The sequence below is a fragment of the Suillus subalutaceus genome (assembly GCF_016647625.1).
Source record: "Suillus subalutaceus strain FC151 chromosome Unknown DFJ58scaffold_17, whole genome shotgun sequence".
Taxonomy (NCBI): Eukaryota; Fungi; Basidiomycota; class Agaricomycetes; order Boletales; family Suillaceae; genus Suillus; species Suillus subalutaceus.
Window position 1 is genome coordinate 403,942 of NW_024540266.1, and position 16,640 is coordinate 420,581.

General features: G+C 49.1%; 3 protein-coding genes across 3 annotated transcripts; 2 read left to right on the forward strand and 1 right to left on the reverse strand.

Annotated features, from left to right (window-relative positions):
- Positions 1 to 33: 33 nt before the first annotated feature.
- Positions 34 to 2,200, forward strand: DFJ58DRAFT_698853 (multidrug resistance protein 4; the record flags this gene model as incomplete). The annotated part of the gene is made up of 12 exons (XM_041383536.1): positions 34 to 317; positions 375 to 563; positions 622 to 715; positions 766 to 888; positions 932 to 1,247; positions 1,295 to 1,302; positions 1,353 to 1,385; positions 1,441 to 1,565; positions 1,622 to 1,710; positions 1,757 to 1,846; positions 1,896 to 1,962; positions 2,018 to 2,200. Exons 1-12 carry the CDS (start codon positions 117 to 119, stop codon positions 2,198 to 2,200), a joined length of 1,518 nt encoding a protein of 505 aa, XP_041247835.1. The 5' UTR covers positions 34 to 116.
- Positions 2,201 to 2,845: 645 nt separating this feature from the next.
- DFJ58DRAFT_770016 (ras GTPase-activating protein) lies at positions 2,846 to 9,757 on the forward strand. The gene is made up of 15 exons (XM_041389052.1): positions 2,846 to 4,892; positions 4,947 to 5,024; positions 5,076 to 5,152; positions 5,202 to 5,416; positions 5,476 to 7,190; positions 7,241 to 7,432; positions 7,480 to 7,600; positions 7,654 to 7,855; positions 7,909 to 8,096; positions 8,155 to 8,297; positions 8,351 to 8,489; positions 8,539 to 8,770; positions 8,825 to 9,106; positions 9,157 to 9,534; positions 9,588 to 9,757. The coding sequence occupies exons 1-15, from the start codon at positions 2,931 to 2,933 to the stop codon at positions 9,598 to 9,600; spliced, it is 5,937 nt and encodes a 1,978-aa protein (XP_041247836.1). The 5' UTR covers positions 2,846 to 2,930; the 3' UTR covers positions 9,601 to 9,757.
- Positions 9,758 to 10,750: 993 nt separating this feature from the next.
- Positions 10,751 to 14,845, reverse strand: DFJ58DRAFT_862675 (heavy metal translocatin; the record flags this gene model as incomplete). Its single annotated transcript, XM_041394077.1, has 12 exons — positions 14,628 to 14,845; positions 13,854 to 14,576; positions 13,251 to 13,800; positions 13,056 to 13,200; positions 12,559 to 13,000; positions 12,307 to 12,503; positions 11,491 to 12,254; positions 11,302 to 11,436; positions 11,205 to 11,247; positions 11,032 to 11,144; positions 10,866 to 10,978; positions 10,751 to 10,817 (listed from the first exon to the last, which is right to left on the reverse strand). Exons 1-12 carry the CDS (start codon positions 14,687 to 14,689, stop codon positions 10,751 to 10,753), a joined length of 3,354 nt encoding a protein of 1,117 aa, XP_041247837.1. The 5' UTR covers positions 14,690 to 14,845.
- Between the last annotated feature and the right edge of the window lie 1,795 nt (positions 14,846 to 16,640).

Genomic DNA, 16,640 nt, shown 5'->3' on the forward strand with positions numbered 1-16,640 from the left:
GCCTGCTCGGTCAGGATGTTATCTGCTGTTTTTAAAGACTCTGTCCCCTGAAATGTGTTAATACCACCTTTATTGACTTCAGTCGTCTTACCTGCCTGCCAGTGCAACGCTGGTAGATGTCGGACTCTCCTCTAGGAACCGTCTCTTCTGCTCACGTACCACACCAAGATGGCACGAATTATCCTCAGCTCCCAAGTAGCGAAGGCATGTCTGCCGAGGCCTTGGATGAAACAAATGACAAAGTGCATGATTGGGAACACGACCTGGCGAACCCCAGGAATTGGCCTCTCGCAAAGAAATGGATAACCACTACAATCGTCAGTTCTTCCATTAGCGAGTTCAATCCACTGGGACTCATGTCAGTATCGTGTTAGGTCTCGCTGTACACGCTTGTCACGCCGTTAGCAAGCGCTATCATGGCACCTGGTTTACCCGACTTGGCTATAAAATTTGGCATAACCAATCCAACAGTCGTAGCGTTGACGCTAAGTATCTTTGTTCTGTCGTATGCCATTGGTCCACTATTTGCGGCACCCTTATCGGAAGTATATGGTCGTGTGTGGGTGCGTGGTGCTCTTCTTTGATCTGATCGAAGAGGCCATTTGCCTGAATGAGTTCAAGGTGCTCCACCTAGGAAACCTCCTGTTTCTCGCGTTTAATCTCGGCTGCGCTTTCTCAACCAACACTGTGTTCTTGATCGTGTTCCGGTTTCTGGGTACGTCATGGAACTGCTGGAGCCTCAACTTTTGCTCACTCTCTACGAAGCTGGATTGGCGGGGAGTGCACCTATAGCATGTGGTTCAGGTGTCATCAGCGATCTCTTTTTGGAACGCGAGCGCGCCTCAGCGATGGCACTGTACAGCATTGGACCCATGATAGGCGAGTCTTGTCCTGTTTTATGGTGTGCAACGTTGACTGAAGTTCACACAAGGCCCCGCTATCGGCCCCATTATGGGGGGTTTCATCGCAGAGTCAGCCGGTGTACAGTATGTTTTCTATGTCATTGCTGCGATCTCTGGTTTTGCCGCAATACTTGGCATCCCTCTCATGAGAGAAACATATGCACCGGTTATCAGGCTTCGTCTTGATGCCATGGCGCCAGATCCCGAAAAGACCTCTATAGGACATCCTGTTCTCGCCGCACATCACATGGAGAAGTGGGCTTACCTATGGGTCAGTCTCAAGCGACCGGCCATTCTACTGACCCGGAGTTTTATATGCTTCATCCTGAGCTTGTATATGGCTTTGTAAGTTTGATTTAGTGTCGCGCGGCTCACTGATGTCATCTATTTAGGATGTACGGTCAGTACCACATCCAGTTATATTGGATACGGACTGAGATCGTATGTCAGGTATCTACTTCTTGTTGTTTACTACTTTCCCCGGTAAGATCATACCTGGCCGGCACCACGGGGACCGTTAGTAACAACTTTCGCTCAGACCTCTTTGCAAACGTGTACCACTTTAGCATTGGAATCGGAGGTCTGACATATATTGGAGTTGGTTTTGGATTCGTAGTTGCCACAGTGTTTGGCGCCAAACTTTCCGACAAGATCTACATATACGTATGTTTTCCTTCTGCCTTGAATGTGTCAGCTCAACCATTGGTTTCTATATTTAGCTTACTGCGAGAAATGGAGGGAAGGGTAAATCAGAGATGCGCGTGCCTGCTCTGATATTCGGGTCGTTGTTCGTCCCAGTGGGACTGCTGTGAGATTGACGCCTTTGTTCCTGCTCCTAGTCTGACATGTATTAGTTGGTATGGCTGGTCTGCCCAAGCTGAAGCCCACTTCATGATGCCCATTATTGGTACCTCTATCTTTGGATTCGGAATATTGACATGTTTGTGGGTGTGCCTCGTACTTGGGCACTGTTCATGTCTGACCTCTCTAAAGCCTCCCTATTCAACTATATCTCGTGGATACATTTACATATGCTGCAAGCGCTACTGCAGCCGCTTCTGTCAGTCTTCCTTTACCCCTGATGTCGTTTGCGTTCACTGAATACGTCATATCAGACCTTCCGTTCATTTCTTGGATTCGCATTCCCTTTGTTTGGACAACAGATGCTCGCGGCACTCGGTTATGGCGGAGGCAATACGCTACTTGCAGGTTTTGCCATCATCATTGGTATACCCTTCCCCGTGTGGGTATATTTCGCTGGCGAACGTATCCGCGCGAAGAGTTCTTTGGCTCGTTAATTTGTTTGTCCCTTTTAAACCCTTTCAGAGCTTTTCAGAGGCACCGGATGACATCGTCCTATAGCTACTATACCATGACGTGTCTGTCATCCTGGCAGAACTAGTGTATTTTTTCCTACGCAGACCTATCCGGGTATCTATACAGTATTAGTGCCAATCGAAAGTTTCAGCGAAACAGTGGTGCATTGGTCGATTAATTAATTGGTAGGCTCGACTCAGAATTCAACTTTATAAAAACAGCGAAAGGCTAAAAGTCATATGAGAAATTATTCGACAAGATCATGCACTGGTGTTTAATTAAACCTCCGAGTCGTCATAGATAAATCTTCAGACATTGGACGCGTATCACAAGGCATGCCGCGCCTGACCGCCAACTATCCTGGCCATGAGTTAGGCAACCGGCGAGGTGCCACACTCTAGTAGCTTTAATATGATACAGATCGTCGACTTGCTTAGGCGGCAAGATATCTAGTCGGACTATCATGATTGCCAGTGGATTTGTGGTTAAAGCTCGTCAGGTGTCATGCTACTAGTAGTCCTAAAAGCTACCCGGTATACTAGCACATATATAACAAGTACCTGTATGCATGTAACAGTACAAAGAAAGAAGGTTTGAACCAGTTGTGAAGATCATGTTCATTACATCAGCTATTCTTGGGTCGGCAGTGACCTGCTACTACTAGGCTGGAGCGGCGCGTTGTACTGACGACTTTATGATCTCTGACACGACATGGACAAACCAAATATGCTACCGTCGACCACCGATACTCCTCCGTCGACCACCAATACTCCTCCGTCGTCGCCGTCCAAGCAACGAGATGCTTTCGCGTACCAGACTCGTCTGCTCCAGCGTACTGCCTCTCGTTCATCAACGAATTCTCTTTCGCGAAATTCGTCCATCTCATCGCGCCCAACATCCCTCGTGAGCCCAAATACAACTGGTTCTAGTCCACCCGTGGTTCCTGCTACTAGACGATGGACACCTTCACATCGACCGGGTACCAGTCTTGACACTGTACGCGACAAATGGGAAGAGCGCGCACGCGTAGAGGCTGTACTTGACGGACGCAGGTCGGTCAGTCCAACAAAGCAAATCGAAACTACATCCAGTCGTTCTAGCCTGGGTCACAGTGATAGCATATCTACTATTTCTAGTTCATCCTCATTCACAGATTCCAGTTTGCAACGCACTTCAACTTATGTCAAACGTCATACTTTCTCTGCATCCCTTCCACCACACATAGTAGCAACTCCCTTGTCCCCGAACACTACTGGAATATCTGTCGAGAACCCTGACCCGTCTACTAACTCGGTTTCGACCCCGACTCATCATCGTATACGTCTCCCAACTGCAGCATCTCTTCATTCTTCATCATTATCTGACATCAAGGAACTTGCTGATCATCATGTACCTGCACCCATATCCCTTGATCCCCCCTCCCCACCCATGCAGAGACCAAATACCATAGACAGCAACACCCTAGATTCTGCTGCCCATGATCCAGTATCACGGATAGCTGACCCATTCACATCGACGGTGATCAACACTCCGTCCAGTCCCTCAAAGCCTTTGTTCACACCTGCAACACCTACCATTATCCGCCGCCGCCCTACGTCGCTCTATGGTTCACAGTCCTCATCCTTTCCCTTCCCAGAAAAGGAGCCCTTGCCCGGTCGCATCTCTGCTAGCCAGGATCTTACCGACCATACCTTACGACTTCCAAGTCGTGTTTCACGAGTGTCCGACCATAACCTTCCAGGCCTCACATCCAAGTTGCCAGATCTTTCCTCCAGGATATCTGCATATACATCCCGATTTGATTCGCGTTCTTCTGATTCTACATCCCGTTCCACTGAGAACATCTCCTCAACCGTCCTGCCAATCGTGGACCGCACTTCCCGTGCCCCTGACATTACCACTCGGGTTGCGGAATACACTTTGCGTCTTAATTCTTCTGAACGCCCGTCCCCCTCTCCTACGCATACCCCTACGTCTTCATTCGCATCCACTCAGAATTCCTTCACATCCACATCTCCTTCGACCCCTCCACATACTCCTAGTTCTTCTACCACATCGATCCCATCAACCTCTTCTGTGATGTCCCCGGCCCCATACCGCTCCTCATACATGTCAAACAAGAAGTCATCAACATATGGACAAATTGCTGGGCACAAACTAGGACGCCATCTGCCCCGTATCGCGAGTGGGGATGCTGGTGATGACTGGGTTGATGAGCAGAAACCCAATCCTCCACCACAGCCTGAGCACACTCCTGTTCCCGTGGATGATTCACAGCTGGTGTCGCGACGAGCACGTCGTAATTCCAGGTATGAGCCTCCAGCGTCACCTATCACAGAAGAACTTGTAGCAGGGATGACAAACGCCTCCGATGTTACTGGAATTCCGGGGCGATTGCGTCTCTCGCGAGATCAAACAGCGAGCCCGACTGCACCGACAACCCTCCCTTCCTCTCGCTTGACGAGAGGCCTATGGGCCGATACGCAAAGACATTTACTACAAGCGTATGAATATCTGTGCCATGTAGGAGAGGCGCAACAGTGGATCGAGGGTTGCCTTGGGGAAGAGCTAGGCTTTGGGGTGGTGGAGATGGAGGAAGGAATGAGGAATGGTGTTGTGCTAGCCCGGCTTGTCAGGGTTTTCAAGGGAGAAGGAGGGTTCAGAATTTACGAGGTGCGCTGGCATTCTAAGATCGTGTGATCGAGCTTGAACTCCGATTGTTTACAGGCCCGAAAGTTAAATTTCCGCCACTCGGATAATATCAATCATTTCTTTGTTTTTGTTAGGGAAGTAGGATTGCCCGAGGTATGTCGCCATGCCTCTACATCAGGTATGACGGATAACAATTTGTATAAGGGATTCATATTTGAATTGACCGATCTATACGAGAAGAAAAACTTTCCCAAGGTCATTTACTGCATTCACGCACTTAGGTGAGCATCTCCCGATCGGCAAACGTTCAAATTCGCTAATACCTTATAGTCACCTCCTCGCCCGTCGTGGTCTCGCCGAATGTATCGGAGATCTTCTCGGCCAACTTCAATTTTCCGATGACCAGTTGCAGAAGACGCAGAAAGGTCTCACCGACGCAGGTATTCTGATGCCCAACTTCGGTAATGTTGGCAGGGAACTGGCAAAGGAAATCAACGAGGAGCCTGATCCACCACCGCCTGAGCCAGAGGAAAGCGAGGAGGAACGTGCGTCCTACTTTGTTTTCTTTCCCAATATCTATCAATAGGCTGAATTTCACTCATAGGGCGCGATCGTCTGCTCTTGGAGAACGAGGACTCGATACGTTCGGTTCAATGCCTAGCCCGTGGCTTTCTGGTCCGCAAGGCACAAGCGACACAACGCGTCCGTTTACGTCTGACCGAACGATACGTGCCTCGTCTGCAAGCACATCTCCGTGGTGCTCTCGCCCGACGCACCGTTTCCGTCTCCCGTCAGCAGACGCGTGATATGACACCCTGGGCTATTCGTTTACAGGCTGCTGTCCGCGGCGTACTTGTCCGTCGGCGTTGGAGAGCATACATCGCTCGCATTAAAGCAGTCTCTCAATACATAGTCAAGACCCAGGCCCAGATTCGTGGCGTCCTCGTACGTCGACGATTCGAGAAGCTGAAGGCAGCCCTGAGGAGCGCCCGTGCGGTCGTAGTGAAGATGCAATCAACTGCACGCGCCAAAATCGTGAAGCGGAACCACAACGAAGTGGCGAAGACGTTCGCGCGTGCGGAGGTAGCATTGTCTGTGGTGAATGTCCAAGCTGCTGCGCGTGGCTTCCTCCTTCGACAGGCGCTTGCGAGAAAGCTCAGAAAACTGGATGCAATGGAGGAGACCATCGTGGATCTGCAGGCACAGTGCCGCGGTGTTCTTGTGCGGAGACGCATACGGACGCAACTCGCCAAGCTGGATGATGTGTCCGCAACTGTTGTGCGCATACAGGCAGCCGTGCGGACTTATCTCGCACGCAAACGTCTTCTTCAGCTCATCCGAGGTTTGCGGCGCGCGACTCCCATGCTTATCGGTCTGCAAGCGCGTGCCCGCGCAAGCCTGGCTAGACAGCGGCACCACAATGTTGCAAAGGCCCTCTGCGAGCTGAAGGTCGTAGCGAGTGTTGGAGGGTTCCAGGCTCTTGCACGAGCTGCAATCATGCGAAACCGCCACCGTGAACAGCAGAAAGAACTAGAGTTTGTTGCTCCGGATGTGAACGGGTTTCAGGCGGTGGCGCGGGGGTACCTCGTCAGGAGGGACTATCATGCATGGCGAGACCATTTGCGGCGGAGTCAACCTGCAGCGACGATGTTGCAGGCCCTGTTCCGTGGAGTGCTCCAGCGGAAGAAATTCCGTGCGAAGATTCAGTATTATCGCACGAATCTTGATAAGGTTGTCAAGATCCAGTCGCTCTTTAGGGCGAAGGAGACTAGGGAGCAGTACAGGCAACTCACGCTCGGCAAGAACGTCACGGTCGGAACGATCAAGAACTTCGTGCATTTGTTGGACGATTCGGAGTCGGACTTCCAGGATGAGATCAAGGTGGAGCGGCTGAGGAAGCGCGTAGTGGAGGGTATTCGTGAAAACCAGGCTCTGGAGAGTGATGTCAGTGATCTGGACGTGAAGATCGCTCTTGTCGTGCAGAACGTGAAGTCGTTCGAGGAGCTTATCAAGGCGCGGAAAAAGTACGGTGCGGACAGCGCTGCTGCTCATGCTACTAGGGCGTCTATCCTTGCTGCACATGGAGACCCCTTTGCCGGACCGAATACTCTTGACCATGCAGCGAAGAAGAAGCTTGAACTGTACCAGCAGCTATTCTATCTCTTGCAGACGAGAGCAGAGTATCTTTGTGGACTCTTCGTTCAGCTTTCTGACGAGACAGCGGAGAAGCATAGGCGGTTGACAGAGCGGGTCGTGCTTACGTTGTTTGGGTATGGTCAGGACCGAAGGGAGGATTATCTCTTCTTGAAATTATTCCAGGTGCACCTCACGCAATTTGTGGCGTCTGGTTATTGATGCAGCTATTTCAGCTTTCGATCCGCGAGGAAATCCTGGCTGCGCCGTCAATTTCGGATGTCGTACGCGGACACCCGATGTATATCAACATAGCAGTGCAGTACGTCCGCCCACGACAGGTCACGTACATCCGTGAAACGCTGCAGGGGATCATTCGCGAGCTCCTGGAGGCTGTTGATCTTGACCTGGAACCTGATCCTACGGTGGTGAGTGTTCTTGTGCTTCTTGTATGACGACGTTTCACCTTGTCTAGATCCACCGATCACGAATAAATGTGGAGGAAATGCGATCTGGAATCGCAAGCACGAAGCCCAAAGATGTTCCATTTTACGAGGCTTTGAAGGATCCTGATACTCGGGCTGAGTACATCAGACGCACGTGTTTATTTCTTCTTGAAGTGTTGGTGCTTATTATGATAGGTTCACAGATCTCCAGAAACTTCAGTGGTGGACTGAAGCCTTTGCCGCATCCATATTTGAGTCCACTCGCAGGATGCCCTACAGCGTGCGATTCATGGCCCGCGAAACGTTTATTCAGTTGAAGGAAAAGTTCCCTGGAGCGCCTGATGAAGTGTACGCAGCCTGCATTGGCAGGCTGGTATATTACCGGTACTTGAACCCCGCCATCTTGTATGTTTTCATCTTCGGACTCTGTAACAGGTGCTCATCACCCAGATTTGCAGATCGCCTGAAAACTTTGATATGGTCGCATCGGTAGATATTGCAACTAGGAAGAATCTCGCTCAGATCTCCAAGGTCTTGACGCAGGTTGCATCAGGCTCTGAGTTCAATGATGATCAGCCTAATTATGTGCCCATTAACGAGTGCGTGCGCACGTTGATCATGCAGATGACCAATTGGCTAGTGCGAAGTAAGTTATTTTCTTATTGTGTTTAGGGTGTCTGGTATTCATCCCCTTTGATAATCAGCGGTTGCGGATGTCCCTGATGCTGAAAGCCATTACCATGCTCACGAGTTCTTGGATGCTACAGTACAACCAAAGCCTATTTACATCTCTCCGAACGAGGTGTACGGTATGCATGTCCTGCTCTCGCAATATCAAGAGAAACTGGTGGGTGCATTCAATCAAGAAGAATGCTGTGATGCTGAAGAATATACTGCAAGTCCCCTGATCGACACGATGCCTTGCGTGTTATTCTGCACGAGCTGGATGGTGTACCTCATCTTGATAATGATGAGCTAAAGGATGCCAGAGATCGTGCGGTTACCCTGGAGTTGACGAACAGGTTTGCTCATGTCCGAGGTAAGCCTGGAATACTCGATATCGACGACGCTTGTTGACGAGAATGCAGATCCACAAGCTGACGAGAAAGCACTCTGGGTACAAGCAAAGCGTGGCGTGCTTGCAATCTTACGCGTCCAACCTGCGCAAGATCTTGTCGAATCTTTGATGCGTCCTGTGAGCGATGACGATGAGCTTCGCTGGGAGAACATCTTGGTCGAAATGGATAACGAACCAATGCCACGGCGTATGCCTTCAACATCCGCAGGCGAGTCTGCATATAGGCTAGAGGATATTCGATCGTGAGTTAAAACGAGAAGTATGGAAGACATTGCTTGACTAAATTTTTATGAAAGTTTGTCATTCAAAGAAGTCAAAGCTCATGCCATTTTCTTCCTTCTTGAACTCGAGAAACAAGGGAAGATTACGCGCAACGACGGATTCCAGGGCATTCTGAATGCCATTGCCAGCGATGTCCGCAGCAAGCACCGCAAGCGGTTACAACGTCAACAGGAGATGGATAGCATGGTAGACGCCCTGAAGCACCTTTCCGAACGGAAGAAGTATTTTGAAGAGCAGATCGACAGCTATCACAATTACGTTGAAGCCGCGATGGCGACCATGCAGCGAGGCAAAGGGTAAAGATGAATTGTGTTTGTGCCCTACATTACGCTAAACTCTTGAATAGGAAGAAGCGTTTTGTTCTGCCGTTCACAAAGCAGTACTTTCACCTGCGCGACTTGCAGAAGTCGGGGAAAAATCCCCAGTTTGGATCTTTCAAATACAGTGCGAGGGATTTGTACGAGAAGGGTATATTACTCTCCATCGATCAATTCTCTCCCCGTCAGTTTGATAAAATCGACATCATCATTTCTTCAAACAAACCTGGCATTTTCACTATGGAAGTGTTCAATAACACGCTGGGGATCACCAATCGGATAGCTTCTACCGATCTGCGTATGGAAGACTTGTTGCAAGCTCAGTTCGAGAACCAAGCTTCCCTTTCCTTATTCAATGGACTGGCAAAAGTCAACATCAGTTTGTTACTCTACCAGATCAACAAGAAGTGAGTGCCTTTCACCTTGCATGTCTCTACATTCTGACTCTCTTAACTTTCAGATTCTACGTGTAGTCGGTGCTTGCTCTCGAGATGGACTCATCTTACATCTACTGATTTTTTTGCCTCTGCATCTTGCATCATATATCTTTGCATTTCTTACCTGTAGTCCATCATACAATCATGTATTTCTTTGCATACGAACTGCGATTAACGGCCGTACATATGGTGATGATGACATGATCTCGCAAGTTTAGGCTTAGAAGGTCTCGGACTCTCGGCAAACGCCAGGTACTGAGCTCGGAGATACCCGTTCAGTCAGAAAGTGCATAACGTTGGCTGGTTGGCGACCCTCACCATACCTGTGAGCCTCGGGCGCATACTAGGCAAGCGCTTCGGAATCAAACATCTGGGACCCGGCGAAAATTTCCTCGATATCCAGCTCCGTTCAGTGCTCGCACAAGTCAACGCTGTCGTCCATTATGGGTTAACTGCCTCAACGTTACTTTGAGTCTTTGACTCTATCCAACATTCGCACTTCAATTTCACATCTACTGCGAATAGAGACCATGTCTTTGCATATTTGGTGCGCATATTATGTACGATCGGCGCAGACATGCTCACGAATTATGATCAGCATACTAGTTTAGTCACACATCTCACAAGCATTCCGTTCCAAAACAATTACTGATTTATCATGCCGAGTGTTGTGAAATCGTGTACATTTCTCCTACCTCAGCACCTGAAATAATAGTCGAGTCATGTTCGATTCAAGTTTTGGATACTACTTCGCTCATCATCATTACCTCCCCCTACTTTCCAGTGTTCCTTCATGGAGACCCACATGTCGTAAACGATTTTGGTCTTATTGCCAACTTCGCACGGAGACACTCTCTGATGTCATAAATGTCGCTTGACTTTCATGACATCTTTGAGAGCGTCGGCTGTGCGATTAGGTATACTTTCGAATAGTCTGAATCCGATGACACTTGTGATCAGTTTTGGACTGTTGGTGATGTCGGTATTTTGCAAACCGAAGGCACGGGGAGACTGCTGCCGCACAAGTAGGTCAGCATGTCATTATGAAGAAAAGTCGGTTCTCGCAACGCAGAACAAATTGATTTCTGGCATAGAGTAAACTAGAAAACACACTAGGTAGTAAGGGGAATGAGATATAAGGATACAAATAAATGGGTTGACTGCAGGCAAGATTGGATTGGACTTGTCAAAGCTGTATCTTGGGCTCTCTATACAGCTTGAGCGCGAGGGAGGAACAAACCACAGATACAGAGCTAGGATAACACATCAGTTTAGGTCATACCTAGTCAGGAGATACATACGATGATGCCATGGCCAATGACGCCCATACAGGAGCCAAACGCGCGTGTCCGACAGGGTATATGACGCCAGCAGCGATGGGGACAGCGATCAAATTATACATAAACGCCCATACCTACAAAATATGTTAATGGCGAGAGGTGGTGCAAAGAGTGAGGTGAAACTTACAAAGTTTATCTTGACACGATTAAACACTTTTCTCGACAAGTCGCTCAGTGTGAGTAAAGTCTTGAGGTTAGAGTATAAGAGAATGAACGAAGCGCTAGATAATGCGATGTCGCCTGTCATCGAACTTGGTTAGTATGTGCTCTATTAGCGGGGAGATGAACATGAGAGCTTACTTCCACATCCGATAGCTATTCCTATGTCGCTAACAGCCAGTGCCTAACGCCACAGTCAATCCAAAACACCAAACGAAGACATGCATAGAGAACTCACAGGTGCGTCATTAATACCGTCCCCAACCATTGCGACGACACAACGCTCATTTGACGTTGACCTGCTCAACATACGTTGCCATCGTGGGGAAGGACGTTTGGCACCATTACGCTGCAGCCACTCGATTTTTTCCGCCTGCGAAATAAATCAGATCATGCGAGAAGGAAAAGGATGAGGATAACAACAGACCTTTTGTTGAGGCAAAACTCCAGCGATGACATTCATTTCAGGAATGCCCACGGATTTCGCGACTGCTTTAGCCGTAGTCTCGTTGTCCCCTGATATCATCCATGTCCCAATGCCCTGCTCCTGCAAATGCCGTATAACACCAGTAGCTTCCTTCCTGATGGGATCCGACACAGCGAATATCGCTGCAACAACGAATCGGTTGTCCAAGTCTGCGACCGTAACCGCGAGGAGGACGATACTCTTCGCCTCAGATTTCCACCTCTCGAGCACTTGGAGAACGTCTGGAGAAAGCAGTACATCATGGTCTTGCATCAGGGCCTCGTTTCCTACTATCGCCTTGCAACGCATTTCGTCAAAATCCGCTTTGACGCCTTTACCAGCGATTTCGTCGAACGCGTTGCCAGTAACAGACACGGCACCATGCTTCCCCGCATACTGCCTAATTGCATTCGCGAGTGGGTGAGAGGATGCAGATTCTAACTCCGCGGCAATTCCGAGAAGCGTCTTCTCAGGCACCGACGACAGCAGGATCTCGGCATCAGACACTCGGGGCTCGCCACCCTCGGTAAGTGTTCCGGTCTTATCGAATACGACGATGTCGAGTTGGGCCATTTCTTGGAAAGCCTCGCCGCCTCCGCGGGCCAAGATTCCATGTTTTGCTGCGAGGCCGGATCCCACAAGAAGAGCGGTAGGTGCTGCGAGGCCAATGCCGCAAGGGCATGCCACGACGAATACTGCGATTGCAAACTCGAGAGACCACATAACTACAGAGCTGATGTCAGTTCGAAGTTCAGTGATCGTTTGAAAGAAACTCACTCCATCCGCCTACACTTATATCTAAGTAGCTCCTAGGGATGGCACCGCTAACACCCAAGGCAAGCCATATCAACCATGTAACGATCGCCAGTAAAGTGACGATCGGGACAAAAACGCCTGTGATATGGTCTGCGACACGTTCAATGGGTGCCCTACGAGTTTGGCCCTCGCGCACGATCTGCACGATCTGATCCAGCCTTTAGAACTAGGTCAGACAAACAATATCTTTAGAATCAAAGTTGGGTGGCTAACAATGTGACACCGCCAACAGCGTCAACTTGAACATCTACAGCCCTGGACTTGTTGATTGTTCCAAGAAGAACCTTGTCCCCGATGTTCTTCTTAATAAGTCGAGCCTCGCCCGTTAAAGAGCTTTCGTCGAAGGATGTCTCCGTACCAGAGACGATTGTACCGTCTGATGGTGGTGTCGCACCATTTTGCACACGCACTACATCGCCAACCTCCAAGAGGTCTACAGGTACCTTCTCAAACTTAAACCCAGGAGATGCAACAAGGCTACCGTTATCACATGCTACATCGCACTTTTCAGGGTCATTCCGTGGAACGACCGTGGGGGCCGTAGAATCAGAAGCAGGGCAAGTAGACAAGACAAGAGCTTCGGCAGGGCGGAGTGACCCAAGTGCAGTAATGGCGTCTGCAGTCCTCGCTTTACTGTATGCCTCCAGGTAGCGGCCTAATGATTACGGTAGGTGAGCAGGCAAGATAGGCAATGCGCGGGTTGGACTCACCGGTAAGTAAAAACATAGTCAGGAACACGACATAGTCAAAATATGTCGTTTCCTGCCCTGTACCATCGCTCGAAGGTGGTTGTGTTGCCGCAAGGACTAGAACCACGATCGATGATAAATAGGCCACAGTTACTCCTGTAGAGACCTGCTCATTATGTCATCATCACGTGACAATGCGGGCAACACGGTGCACACCAGAAGGTTCATACTTCCAAATCTAGTGAAGCGCTTGATGATGGGAGTCGTGCTTCCTCTCCTCCACAAAGCTCTAATTTCTTTGATACTCCGACGATGAAATGTGCCAGCGCCATAAAAATATACTGGGGTTGCGAGGAAAAAAAGTGCCCACTCGATTCGGGACGCGTTTCCATTCCACATGGGCTGCATTAAATATAGCTTCGTGTGATTGCCAGCGGGAAGAAGGCTCATGCAAACGACACCGATGATGAACGTGGGTATCGTAATGATGAACGTGAAAAACAGGTGTTGCAGCAAGACTCGTTGTTCGCGTCGCTGCATGCGATGCGTACGTTCTTCGAGGGTAGGTGGACGATGGATCGACACACTGTATGACGTCGGTTCCACAGACACAATGGTGGAGGTGATGGAGCGGATGGTGAAGTCTGGGGGCGATGGCATGTACGAGACTTCTATTACGGAATCCAGATGGTCTGATAACGGTTTGATAATGGTGACATCGGGCTGGAGCTTGTTTAAGGCAGTCATGATTTTGGCTGGACAATGTCTAATTCGTAGATATCAATAAGCCTGCATGCGACCACAATAATATTAACGCACTGGCAGTACATTCCGTCGACACGAAGGGATAATTTCCGAGGACCTGTTGTTGTCGCGTTATTTGTTGATGTCAATGGGATGAGGGGCTCGATCTTGATGACGTCAACTTCGAAGCCACAGTCATCGATCGTCTTGGTCACGGAGCCAACTAGATCTTTTCGAGCAACAGTAACTGTGGCGGAGTTATTCAAGAGGTTAACGACTACTTCGGAAATACCAGGGAGTTGTGAAACCATTTCGGTAATGGTACCCGAGCATGAAGAGCACGTCATACCACCTACGGACAGGGTGACGAGATGCGCCACGTCATCGACGCCTGCCTTGTTTAAGCTCCATTCTGGGTCCTCTAGCGAGTAGCAATCCGTTGGAGGAATGCTGTTAGAATATAGGTGGCCGGTATTACCCTGCAGGAGTGGTGAAACGGTGTCATTGAGTAAAATGGCGGCCGCCTCCTGACACAGTGAACAATGTTGTATATGCTTTCGACGTTTTCCAGAAAGCACGGTGCTCATCCCCTGTGCTACTTGTGAAAGCGTGTGCTCGGAGGAACTGGAATCTGGGTCAGATACATCAAAGCCAGCGTCCTCAAGCATGTGATGTATGGTGTGTCCGGGTGTTGCGAGAGCATGCTCGACTGTCACCGACTGGTGGACGACGGATGCGTCTACCCTTGTTGGAGGGGGAGAAAGAGAGAAGAGCACTTCATTGATTGTGTTTACACAGCTGAGACAAAGTCACCATCAGCAGAATAAAAATAACGACAGTCATATATACCTGCTACAGTGAAGATTAGACACAGAGATGGTGGTGACATGGGTTTTGGACGGTGCGCTCATCAAATAATATAGCGTTTTGCAACTTCGGTGCGATTAGATGAACTGGGAGAAAAGATGAGGGGTGGGGGAACAGGATATGCCAGATTGGGCGTGGGTTCTGCGAGCACATTATATAGTGGAGGCATTTCTGGTTCATCATATGCCTCTTGAGTGCATGTGTGCGCCACCACCATCCACAAAATGCCTCATCGCACACTATCCAAAAAATGCCTCATGAGTCATCACGCACAATTGCCTCATGGTGTTACGTCACATACTTATTTGCAACCGTGTGCATATTACCGGAATGATACTTACCATACACCGTGACAGCGGCCCTCCCAAAGGGCCATTGCAACACAACCCGATAATGATCCTTTGTATTTCCTTTGGTCGCACAGGCAACCCCTAGGCCCATGATAGTATTCGAAACTCGACCAATATCGCAATCACCGCCTCTGATACTACAAACTGGGAACTTAATTGACGCGGATATCAACTCCTCCCCCACACAAGTTACCCGTGCTCACTACGGGCATAAGCTCTCAGCCTCCCATAAATATACTTGCACCTCTTCTTCCCCGTCTCAGCGTAGCAGCCTCCCCCCCATCAACACACACTAACCCATCTACATCAATCTCGTTGCCGTTCTCCTCTTCTGTAGCCATGCCTCCAACACATGCGGTGTTATCCTGCCTTTCCTCCAGCTGGGTCTCGGCGTTTCTGACATCTGCCCGATCTAGACAATCCATGGGACCTTCTACGTCAATCTTGGTAAATCTGGCGCCTAGTAACTGAAGGAACTGTACTATAACACTTCAACGTCGTGCTCAACTGGCATCGAAAAAATTCAGGTGTATGCAGAGTACCTAGAAATGATGTTTTGTACAAGTAGAATATAAATTTCTTGGATGTTGCAGTGGTAATTTGCAACCTTGGTCCAACACAAATCACCCAGATCCCAAAGATCCTGCCAAGGTATTCGCAAAATTTTACCCGGAGCATGATGAAGTTCGGATACCAACCTCAGCCTGCACCTCAACCCTCGATGTCGAGACACGAACACATACTAGATTTTCCCCCGCCTGGGTATGCCCCCTCACGTTATCCAATGCAGCATCCTGCACCTCAGCCTCACCCTCCACATATTTCGCACCCTCACTTTGCACCGGCGAGTCGCAGTAGCGCAGATTTCCGAGTTAGTGATATGGTGCAGACTCAGCACAGGTATGCAGGGCATGGCTATCAGCAACACCAGTACCAAAATCATAGTCAGTAGTAGATGAACCATGATACTCAATGATTTGCCGTATCCACCGTTTTTGAGCCTTTCGCGATGCACAACACTTCAAAGTTTCAAGCCTGCGGAGAGTGAAAGTCAACTGTGCCGAGGCATGGCAAGATGTGACCATACTTTTGCAGATTAGAGGGGGATCCTGAGTTTTATCCCTGGGGTTTGCTCCGACACCAGAGGAGATATGAATACTACATGATGGGGCAAATTTGCAAAAGAAGATGTGATGTGATTGAGGAGTTACAAAGGATTTACTGAAAGTTTTGCATATAACCGGGAATGATCATAGTATGTACGAACATGGATCCGAGTCGGCACCCACAGGTGACAGCGTTGCCAAATTTTGAGAGGTGAAAATTTTAAATGATACTACCTACGTAAACATGAGTACCCCTAAATCGGTCGGCCCACGTTCTGCTTCAAGCCGGGCCTTGCACTGCACTAAGTCTTAGCTCTAAATAAAATATCTCACACAGATTGTGAAATAAATATATCTCAGGGCTACACATCTACCTTTTTTTTATGCACCTGACAGTTACCTCTGCAAATTAGCGGCGTTAATTTGGCCTCAGACCAGATTTACAGGACACTAATCATTTATAGGACTTGTCCAACAGACTGGACAGGCTGGATCATCAAAGCCTTGGTGCTTCCAAAGGATGGATATTACTGTATAGG

Coding starts and splice junctions, on each gene's coding strand:
- DFJ58DRAFT_770016 (XM_041389052.1), top strand. CDS start 2,931: ATGGACAAACCAAATATGCTACCGTCGACCACCGATACTCCTCCGTCG. Junction 5,153..5,201: donor TACTGCATTCACGCACTTAG/GTGAGCATCTCC, acceptor AATACCTTATAG/TCACCTCCTCGCCCGTCGTG. Junction 7,856..7,908: donor TACTTGAACCCCGCCATCTT/GTATGTTTTCAT, acceptor CCAGATTTGCAG/ATCGCCTGAAAACTTTGATA.